The 11,071-nt window shown below is 39.0% G+C and overlaps 2 protein-coding genes across 5 annotated transcripts in view; one reads left to right on the top strand and one right to left on the bottom strand.

Moving 5' to 3' along the window:
- The first annotated feature begins 2,079 nt into the window (after positions 1-2,079).
- On the top strand, positions 2,080-8,678 carry LOC115783067 (complement receptor type 1-like). Of its 3 annotated transcripts, none has more exons than XM_030733709.1 (11): positions 2,080-2,236; positions 2,336-2,533; positions 3,698-3,797; positions 3,877-3,950; positions 5,528-5,746; positions 6,996-7,187; positions 7,310-7,406; positions 7,698-7,771; positions 7,867-8,046; positions 8,160-8,345; positions 8,446-8,678. In XM_030733709.1, exons 1-11 carry the CDS (start codon positions 2,182-2,184, stop codon positions 8,469-8,471), a joined length of 1,401 nt encoding a protein of 466 aa, XP_030589569.1. In that variant the 5' UTR covers positions 2,080-2,181; the 3' UTR covers positions 8,472-8,678. The 3 variants fall into 3 exon arrangements, with proteins under 3 accessions (XP_030589569.1, XP_030589568.1, XP_030589570.1); XM_030733708.1 differs by having other exon boundaries at positions 6,993-7,187; XM_030733710.1 differs by lacking the exons at positions 3,698-3,797; positions 3,877-3,950 and having other exon boundaries at positions 6,993-7,187.
- The window catches only part of scube3 (signal peptide, CUB domain, EGF-like 3), a 75,564-nt gene continuing 73,167 nt past the window's right edge, over positions 8,675-11,071 (bottom strand). For both annotated transcript variants that reach the window (XM_030733703.1, XM_030733704.1), the window contains one exon: positions 8,675-11,012. In XM_030733703.1, the coding sequence (XP_030589563.1) occupies positions 10,860-11,012 (153 nt within the window). In that variant the 3' untranslated portion in view covers positions 8,675-10,859. The remainder of the gene's footprint in view (positions 11,013-11,071) is intronic.

Here is an 11,071-nt window from a genome sequence, read left to right as displayed (position 1 = left end):
AATGCAGCCCCAAACCATGACAGAGCCACCTCCTATTTTACAAATGACTGTAGACACTCACTTGTGCCTCTCTCCTCTGCTTTTGTCCTCCACATGTCTGATTTTCTCAAATTTTCCTCCAAATTTTTAAGGACATACTGCACACCATCCTGTGATAAGCCTTTGGGACACACCTTGCTGGTGTGAAAGGGTCATTCTATAATTGGAGGACACTTTAAAAATAGTGTATGAGTTTTAATAGGAAGTTTTAATAGTGTATGTATTTTATTTGTTTATATACTAGTATATGTATCCCTGTATATATATGTATATATAAAAATATAAATAAAAAAATCAGCTGGAATGGCATAGTGGTAACATTACTGTCTTTGGAGCAGGAGGCCAGGGGTTCAAAACCCGACCACTAAGAGTCCCCAGGCTAGACCCTTGTAGCTTAGTGTTCCAACATACAAAGGAAATAACTGCTATAGCAACTAGAGATTGATGAGGTACAACACAAATGCTATGGCAAGGGGGAGCCAGGACAGCAGGTCAGGGGGGAGATTTCATCATCTCCGTGACTGGGTACTAAGCATAATACTGGAATGTACAGGAGTTGGATGGTATCAGCTGAAGATCTGACCAGTTCTCAGACAGACGACAACAAAGGATGAGATCAAGAAGAAGGAACACAAGAAGCTTGATAAATACCAAGGAAGGTGAAGGGTAACAGTGGTAATCAGAATGGCTCCATAAATAAAGACTTACTGTGTGTGTGTGTGTATTCAGTGGGAAAACTTTGGAAAGTTGCTATTGCTCAAGACCTACTGACGGATATTACTCAGAATTACGCACACATGTTTTAGATCATCAAATAAATTCCAGTATTAGACAAAGATAGACAAAGATTTGTCTATCAGTTTTCAAATGATGATTTTTAAAGAGAATAAAAGCTGTCTGAAAAAGACATAGCATCAAGACACTCTGTATTTACTCGGGTTATTAAAATTGAAATATGTAAGAGTGTCAAATGTGCAAAAATAAATAAAAATAAATCAGGAAGGGGGCAAATCTTTTTTCACAGCCCTGTATGCATATACACACAGTTACTAGTAATTAAGTACACCTACAGTCAAAGTATGGAAGTCTAATAAAAAGTTCTGCAATACAGTGAATCCGAAATTCATGAAGACTGTACAGTGCAGTTTTTATTCAAGCTGACTGAGAGGCATTTCTTCAACTGTATGATTGATTTGGAAGGTGGTGTTTTGGGTGGTGTTTCACTGTATTGTTGTGCCAACCTGTGACAGTCTCTCCAGTTCCAATTGGCTGCGCTTGGAGAGGGAGTGGCTGCGTCTGTCCCAGCCGCAGTAATTACTTTGCGGTATTTTCTCATTCCACTCACATACGTTGTGTTACGTTTCCCATGTTATTATGGGTTGCTATGCTTACTTTGCTGCAAGTCTTAAGCCAGGTATGCATCACTTTGGTATTTAAATGGGCTGGACAGAATAAAAGACTGTATCATGGAATACAGCTGGAATACAATTTCAACTCAATCTGCAGAATCAAAAACGATCATACAGTTGAATTCACAATATTCTGTTGTGTACATTACTGTTGTGAAGGTAGGATTTGGTGCAGGTCAGGGGGTTTAGTTGAAAGACCAAATGAACAAAACCAGTATGATTAGCATTCTTACACTGGAATAATCATTTTGTTGCCGTTATTAATGAAATTCCATTATGAATTAAATCTGTTTCAAAAGCTGGTGTAATAGTACCCTGTGAATAAACAAATAACCATTTACCCCTAAAAATGAAACTTTCCTCTATGTATACAAAATAAAGTTCATCTCTTCACCTTGCCACATATTATTATGGGCTTTATTTGGCCTGTTAAGGATTAAGTTTAACCCTGCTCATTAATTCGCATCACCATCATATATATGATACTAAAATAAAGGTCATGGGATATTTTTAAAGCACATCTATATGTTTTTATGTTCATTTCCTGATGTATATATTTTTTAAATACACTGCCCTCTGTTTGCCCTGCCCTGGTTCGCCTGTCTTCTTGTTTTTGTGTCAGTCTGTTATTACAGTTGGTCTCCTGGGCTGTGCCACCCTTCCTCTATAAATTGCTTCATCTGATCCTCCTCTTGGCATCTGCATCTAAGGACAGCGCTACAAGCACGACAACATGAGGACTGTCGGATGGAATATGTTGATTTTAACGTTTGCCTCACTGGCTTCAGGTAAATATTAGTGATTTTAAAAGTCGTCTTTTTTTTTTTTTGTTTTTGTTTTTGTTTGTTTGTTTGTAAACTGATAGTAGATGTTCCTCCAAAAAACAGGTCAAGCACCAAAGGACTGTTCAGCACCAGTTAAATATCCAAACACCAGACTGGAGACGAAATACGCCAGCAGAGAGAAATTCAGCAACAACGAGAAAGTTTACTACAGCTGCGACGACGAATTCGTTGCTTACAAAGGCAGCCGAGCTGTGCAGTGCGTTAACGGGCAGTGGACCAAACTGAGTCTAAAATGCGAAAGTAAGGACCTGTCGTGGGCCGTTTGTTTGTTTTCAGGGAAAAAGAGAGTCGCTTAAATGCTGTTTCACCCAGTAGGCTGTTTTTTACTGTGATATTCTTAGAACTGGTTAATTGGATTTAAAGGCACGCTTACGCCCCCCACTGGTTACTCTGATCAATAATCGTTTCACTGCTAAATTTCTACCAAGAAAATAATTCATTCATATAATTCACTCATACCAAGTAAAAATACACACAAATGCTTGAGTAATGTTGTGACATTAACGTTTCTTACAAGATTAAGGAGAAGAGTCACGATTTTTCCAAGCCTGAATCAGTGGGAAAGAACCACATGTGAGCTATAAAATAGAGAGGTCTTGTAGGGAAAATGGACCCCCTGATGCTTGCCCTGATAGAAATTTAACTTTCAGTCTTTTTTTTCTCTTCTTTCTTTTCTTTTCTTTTTTGAATGGTAAAAAAAGGGGGGTGTGATCAGAAAATGATTGAGAACGTGTGCCTGTCTACATAATCATTTCCATTTAGATTACATATAGATTACAAGAGTTATTGGTCTTGTAATGTAATGACCTCTGTCTTTACAACTAAACTGTTTGATTAATGTTATTATTGTCTTCAATAATAGAAAAATAATATTTTTACCCATATTTTTCTAAAAACGGCTTCAATCCTTGTCAAAGTACAAGACGTAAGATGGCACTAACAGAGCAAAGGAAAATAAATGAGATATATCGGTTTTCTCACATTATCACTGAGAATGGAGATTCTTTGAAGTGAAAACCTACGTAACTTTAATATTGCATTTTTACATGTAATTCCCCCCACCGACAGGCTAATGGTTGACCACACGTTTTGTTTTGAAGAGTAAACTATAATTATATATCAGTTAATCTCTTCAGGCACTATAAATAATGATTCCTGCATGAGATGACATGATTTAAAATCCTTCTATACTGTTGGAGTCAGACCAACTTTGCTCAGCGATCCTTAAAGAGCTCCTTAACCTCAGCCTCTACAGGATCCATATCTAACTTCACATGTTCCAGTTTTTCCCAGACCTCCATAACACCCTTCAGTGGTTGCAGCAAAAATTCATTATATGGGACATAAGTCCTGGTTTTATTTTTCCATCTGGAAATTAAACTGTAACATGTTATCTTTTAACAGAACTATCATGTGGCAATGCTGGGGATCTACCCAATGGGGAGTTCCATTATGAAGGGAATACATACATTGGGGAGAAGGTTTATGCAGTGTGCAATGAGGGGTAAGATTTACTTTAAAGTACTCATAAAACATCAGAGTAAGTCATTTAAGTGGTGTTTGACTGTATCTTATATCTACAGATACAGTCTTAAAGGGCTGAACTACATGATATGCAAAAAGTCTGGATGGGCTGGTGTATTCCCATCATGTGAAGGTACAGTAAAATGGTACACTGACGTATTCTGACCGGCTTGTTATTGGAAATCCAATAGTTACAAAACCGTAAGAGGTGGCTTTAAGTGGGCGGTGTCGTTAATGAGGCGGAACTAATCCCTGAACGTGATGTAAAATCATGGAATTTTGTTTAATCTCTTAATTCATTTAAGCATATTTTCCTTGTTATACTTGTACCAACTTTATTTTAGAGCAAACCATTGTACTGCATTAAAAAAATAGGAACTTAATAAAATATGGCACATTGTTATAGACTAACAGCAGACTTACACAGGAAAGGATCCAAATGTAGTCAACCCATACAATACATGTACACTCACTGGACATTTTGTTAGGTACACCATTTCAACTGCTTGTTAACAGAAACATCTAATAACCCAATGACATGGCAGCAACTCAATGCATGAAGACATGCTCAAGACGACCTGCTGAAGTTCAAACCGAAAGGCGATTTAAGTGACTTTGAATGTGGCTTGGACTTTCCAGTCAGCTACAGTTCTCTTCGCGAAATGATTTGTTGATGTCATATGTCAGACTGACCAGACTGCTTTGAGATGATAGGAAGGCAACAGTAATTCAAATAACCATTCGTAACAACCACGGTGTGTAGAAGATCATCTCTGACTGCACCACATGTAAAACATTGAAGCGGATGGGCTACAGCAGCAGCAGACCACACTGGATGCCACTCCTGTCAGCTAACAACAGGAAACTGAGGCTACAATTCACACAGGCTCACCAGAAACAGACAATAGAAGATTAAGAAGAATGTTTCCTGGTCCAAGTCTCAATTTCTGCTTCAAAATTCAAATGTCAGGGTCAGAATTTGGCATAAATGACATAAAAGCATGTATCCATCCTGCCCAATGGTTGGTAATGTATGGTTGTGGGGATATTTTCATGGCACACACCTTGGGCCTCTTAGTTCCAGTCGAGTATTGTTTAAAACACCACAGCTTACTTGAGTATTGTTGTTGACCATGCCCACCCCTTTGTGACCACAGTGTAACCATCCTCTGATGGCTGCTTTCAGCAGGAATAACACACATCACAAAGCTCAAATCATCTCAAATTAGTTTCTTGCACATGATGGTGAGATCATTGTAGCCAAATGGCCTCCACAGTCAGCAGATCTCAATCCAATAGAGCACATTTCGGATGTGGTGGAAAAGGAGATTCACATCATGGATGTGTAGCCACGGCCATCAGCAACTTTGTGATGCTATCATGTCAATATGGACCAAATCTCTGAGGAATGTTTCCAGCACCTTGTTGGATCCATGCTACAGAGAATTAAGGTAGTTCTGAAAACAAAGTGTTGTGTGTGTTGGTGTGTGTGTGTGTGTGGGGGGGGGGGGGGGGGGGGGGGGGGGGGGGGGGGGGGGGGGGGGGGGGGGGGGGGGGGGGGGGTCCAACCTGGTACCATTAAGGTGCCACCAAAATGAAGTGGCCAGTAAGTGTATTTGCAGAGTCAGCTTTTCTGCAAGTATTTACGTTTAATAAATTCTGCTCACCTTTGTTTGACTTGAAATAACTTTGACTTACTTTTACTATCAGAGGGAGAGGTCACCTGCTCTACCCCAGCAGTAGTCAACTCTGTGCAGCGAGGTGACGACGTTTCTGTATACCGGGTGGGAGACAACCTGACCTTCACCTGCAGTGAAGGTTTCCAGCTAGATGGGGCTCAGGTGATCACATGTGACCCCAGTGGTCAGTGGCAACCTCAACCCCCTCGATGTGTGCCCTCACCTGATGATAAAATTCCTCCACCACCTGGTAAAGAGTTAATATTTCTACTTGATAAGCCAGTTATGCTGTATTAGTACTAATAGTTTTTAATTCAATTCAGTTTTATATAGTGCCAGTTGCCTCAAGGTGCTTTATATTGTAAGGTAAAGACCATACAATTATTACAGAGCAAACCCAGCAACCAAATGACCCACTATGATCAAGCAGTTGGTGATAGTGGGAGGGAAAAACTCCCTTTTAACAGGAAGAAACCTCTGGCAGAGCCAGGCTCAGGGAGGAGCAGTCATTTGCTGCGACCGATTGGGGGTGAGGGGAGGGAGACAGGACAAAGGACTCACTGTGAAAGAGAGACAGAGATTAATAATAATTACTTATTAAAGGTGTATAAACAGAGTGAAAAAAGGTGAACGAAAAAGTAATACACAATGCATCATTGGAACCCCCCAGCAGCCTAAACCTATTGCAGTGTAACTAAGGGAGGGTTCAGGGTCACCTGATCCAACCCTAACTTTAAGCTTGATCAAAAGGTAAGTTTTAAGCCAAATATTAAAAAATACTGCCTTAGTGTGCATGTATAGTGTAAATAGAATTGGTCCTAGCACATTACCCTGTGGAACTCCATAATTAACTTTAGTGTGGGAAGAAGACTCCCAATTTACATGAACAAATTGGAGTCTCTCAGATAAATGTGATTCAAACCACTGCAGTGCAGTACCTTTAATACCTATAGTAGGCTTTAATCTGTGTAATAAATTATGGTCAACAGTATCAAAAACTGCACAAAGGTCTAACAAGACAAGCACAGACATGACTCCACTGTCAGAGGCCATAAGAAGATTATTTGTAACCTTCACTAACGCTGTTTCTGTACTGTGATGAATTCTGAAACCTGACTGAAACACTTCAAATAAAACATTCCTCTGCATTTGATCAGTTAGCTACTCTTTCAGATAAAAGGAAGGTTGAGATTGGCCTATAATTAGCTAAGACAGCTGGGCCAAGTGATGGATTTTTAAGTAATGGTTTAATTACTGCCAACTTAAAAGCCTGTGGTACGTAGCCAATTAACAAAGATAGATTGATCATATTTAAGATGGAAGCATTAATTAATGGTAGGACTTCTTTGAACAGTCTTGTAGGAATGGTGTCCCTTTTATAATAATAGACACGTTGGTGGTTTGGAGGAAGTAACTATTGATGTTAACTCAAAGATCAATCGGAGAGAAAGAGTCTAAACTAAAATGACATGTTCCTGTCTGGAAAATGTGTTCAGCAGGTAGCTGTGGTGTGCCACAAACTTTCAACAACTTCAATGGCCACCTTGCTGACAGGTTCACCACAAAGACATCTTTTTCTTCTGGGGCAAAGGTCTATTATAAGTGTGATGTTGGATACGCTCCAGCAGGTGGCAGAAAGTCTCGCATCTGTAACAATGGAAAATGGACACCACTGACGCTAAAATGTCAACGTAAGTTGTTGAGATACTTGGGCAAGCACAAGTGCTCTCTCTCTATATATATATTAAAAAATATATATATATATTATATATATTTTAATATTAAAAATTACTTATTTTCTTTACCTGTGAAGGAAAGCTTTGTGGCTCAGCTGGACAGATTCTGAATGGACAGATTCTCTATTCTGGAGCAGAGTTTGGAGACACAGCTACAGCCATCTGTGATGACGGGTACGAATTTAAAAACTTCTGCATTCTCATTGACTGAAAATATGAACTGAAAAAAGTTTATCAGCCTTTTGGAGTTTCCAGGACTTTTTTTTTTTTTTAACTCATAAAATGTGGACTAAACTTAAGTCACAATTGTAGACAAATCTAACTAAACTAACATACGGTTGAGTTACTCAGTATCCACTGTAGGTGTGGAATTTCAAAACTACTGTTTTGAATATGTGGTCTTTAGCTCAGACCGCATCATTTAAAGCAAATCTGAAATCCTACAGCCTATTTCCTGTCAATCAGATTCATTCGTGTGGGACATGCAACCAGATACTGCATGGCGAATGGCTGGAGTGGACGCAATCCTGTTTGTGAAGGTGAGGCTCTCTATTACACATACTTTTTTTTTTTTTTGGTTGGCAATTGATTTTCCTGTGTCTCTCTTGCCATCCTAAAATTGTAATTCCTGCAGTTGTGGTGTGTGAGGACCCCCCTGAAGTGAGAAACGCAGTAAGGATCAGCCTTCAGGAGGAACTTTACAGATACAAGAGTGCTGTTCGGTATCAGTGTCGTTCAGGAACTCTCATTGGAGAAAGGGAGATTTGGTGTACTAAAAATGGCACATGGAGTGCACCTGCTCCAGAATGCAAAGGTAATATATGTTAACAAAACACTGTTATTAAAATAAGATTTTTTAAATAAAAGCAATTTTTACTGTTTATGAATGTTCATAAAAAGGTCATTTTATTTATCCCCCCCTCACAGAAATAACATGCCCATCACCAAACTTGCCTAATGCCTACTGGACAGGAAACCACAATCAGGTGTTTCAGTATAGGGCCACGATATATATTGAGTGTAATGTAGGTTATGTCATGACTGGGCGGAGCACAGTGTTCTGTGAACGCGATGGTCGATGGTTGCCTGAGCTTCCCAAATGTCAACGTAGAAGTAAGTAATCAGTTATTTTTCTGCTACGAGTAACTTGAGGTAGTGTTAAAATGTTAAAATTCTAAGTGCCCTTTTTATTTTCTCCCTCTTATCTCTCCAGATCGTTTGGCCAACCGTTGGGGCTAATTTCCCAGCTCTCACACCGCTGTATTCAACCAAACCTGTCTAAACCATTTAACAGCTATTTAATCATTGAAGGATGATAACAGTTAAGCTAACAATACATTCCTTCCTAACTGTATCTTATTAAAACCAACCTATACCATTTGTAATATCTTATTCCTAGAAGATGCGTATTATTAGATACAGACATTAAAACATGTTTTAAATGAAGCTGAAGTACAGTTTGTTTATTTTTGATAAGTGTTTGGGGCGGGAACAGAGGAACAGGTACAAACTTTCATTCACATCTGTACATAGGGTTTTTTTTTTCCTTAGTCGATAATGTTATGTGTATCATCTCTAGACTAAACAGTGAGTGAGCATTTCATGAACAACAACAAAAAAAAAAAAAAAGGCTACAAGAAAATAACAACACCAATTCCATTCATTTTAAAAAGACAATACAAAATCCAGACATTTCTTTACATGAGCAATAACAATTCAAGTGCAAATATCATTATCAACTCCGATACATCATAGCAAACTCTTGTTTTAAAAGGCAACAATTAAAAGAGAGGGGAGGAAATCAGGTTGCAAAAAAGGTGATTCTGGTGGGATGAGTCTGTTTTTTTGGCAATGTGGGCCAAGTGAGCACATGGGGTAGTTGCATACTGGTACCCAAGATATAAATCAGTGGCTGAAGCTGGCATTAAAGTGAGGATTTTATAACTGATGAGTTCCTCATTACTTGGCCCTCGAATACAGTGTGTTCAATCTGCCATTCTAAAGTCTGAGTTTTAAAATACATGGAGTGACAGCGCCAGCTGCTCTACCAACATGCCATCCCTTTTATTACATATCACCACGCATAATGTATTATTCTAAGAGTAGTTACATTTTAGAACTTTAACATCTTCTCCCCATAGTGACTAATATTTAATACAATGAGTCGCAACAAGAAAACAACCCAAAACACGTTTCAGAAGTTTTTGTCACAATAGGCTGTAACCACAAAGCCATTTTCAATCATTGCACTCTGTATTAAAAAAGGGAAATAACTGGCTTCATATCTAGTGCCCAAAACAGCTATGCATGCCGTTTTTTTTGGGAGGTCTTTGGAAGAGCTGTCTTCTTCAGGACAGGACAAAACGTGAGTGAAGCAGTCTTGGGTGTCTTTGGACTTTAGGCAGGTTGGGCGTCAGGGGCAGAAAGTTATCTGGGGGGGGGCCCTGCGTAAGAAAATCCTGATTCAAGAATTCAACCCTCGTCTAATTTATTTTCATTATTTACAAGACTAAAAAAAAAAAAAACAAAAACAGTAAAACTGGTAGTCCACAGACAGGCAAGGTGAGAAAATCAATTTCCTGGGTGTATAAACTAAAGTATTTCAGGTTCGGAGCTTCCCTTTGTTTTTAAACCTGTTAGATTATAAATGTGTAGCGTACATCAGAAAGACAATGAGATTGAAGAATTAAAGTGACCTTTTAAAAGAAGCAGCAAACATAATGTCCCTCAAAGACATTTCTTTCTCTCTGAGACATGTTCCACTAAACATCACATTATCTCATTTCTGTGGCTCTCACAACTTGTTTCATAATATCTACCATGTTCCTAAAATGGCTAACCACCGTTTTTTTTTTTGTTTTGTTTTTTTTTTGCATTTGCTTTAAATTGGCTTGAAAAAGAGCGACAGAAATAATCGGAAAGGTTGGGAAAATGCTGGTACAGTCTAAACAGACAGAGAATAACTGTTTTAACAGTAAAAACCCTTGGAAACTGCTCTAAGAGCTCAAATATAGTCAGGTTTTGAATGAGCTGGGCCACAGCTGCGACATGAATTTTACAACTGCTCCTCCTCGAGGACAGCACACAGACACTGAAGATGGAACCAGAATTACACAACAGTTGCACAACACTTACAGTCATACTTAATGGTAGGAGTTGAGCTCATTTAAGCAAATACAACAACAAGCTCAGACAGCACACACACACACACACACACACACACACACACGCATCACTCCTACTGTCTGAAATAGGCGTTTCTATTGTTTGTTTTTTTCTTTATTTTGTGGTTTCATTGCACAACACAATAGAAACCAATCCCACCCACAATACTCTATCGTCAGTAAATGCTTGAACGTGGGACTGCAGACCTGTGCAGAATGGTAACTGACCAAAAAGGGAAAAAAAGAAAAAGAAACCAAAACTAAAACACAAATGGTGCTGAAAAGGTTCTCAGGTCTGCATAGTGTTTATTGTCAAAGCCTACAAAAAAAAAAATATATAAGAGGGTAAACAGAGTATGTCTTGTGTTTTTAAGTCCTGCAAGAGTTGCGGGATGTGGCCTATAAGATGGAGGGGGGATATCGGGGGGGGTCGTGATCCGGTGTGCCAGCAGCTGTGAGTCTTTTACTTGTATGGTCGCAGAAAAGCAGAGACTTTGCTGCTTATGAGACGGATGAAGGAGCGGGGAAGCAACTCGTTGGACTCCCGAGTGGTGTACTTAAAGTAGTTGTGTGGGTGAGCCAGCACATCAAAGAGAGTCTTTATCAGTTTTTTATCCTGTGAGGAAAAACCAACAGGTGTAAATTCTTTACTGAAACACATTTTAGTCCCCAATG

The sequence above is a fragment of the Archocentrus centrarchus genome, chromosome 7 (assembly GCF_007364275.1).
Source record: "Archocentrus centrarchus isolate MPI-CPG fArcCen1 chromosome 7, fArcCen1, whole genome shotgun sequence".
NCBI lineage: Eukaryota > Metazoa > Chordata > Actinopteri > Cichliformes > Cichlidae > Archocentrus > Archocentrus centrarchus.
The sequence above is the reverse complement of the archived record's forward strand: the minus strand, read 5'-3'. Positions and strand labels throughout refer to the sequence as shown.

What these genes read in the sequence shown, in the direction of transcription:
- LOC115783067 (XM_030733708.1), top strand. Translation starts at nt 2,182, where the DNA reads ATGAGGACTGTCGGATGGAATATGTTGATTTTAACGTTTGCCTCACTG. An exon ending in ACTGACGCTAAAATGTCAAC is followed by an intron (nt 7,188 to 7,309) that starts GTAAGTTGTTGA and finishes TTACCTGTGAAG; the next exon opens with GAAAGCTTTGTGGCTCAGCT. An exon ending in ACGCAATCCTGTTTGTGAAG is followed by an intron (nt 7,772 to 7,866) that starts GTGAGGCTCTCT and finishes TAATTCCTGCAG; the next exon opens with TTGTGGTGTGTGAGGACCCC.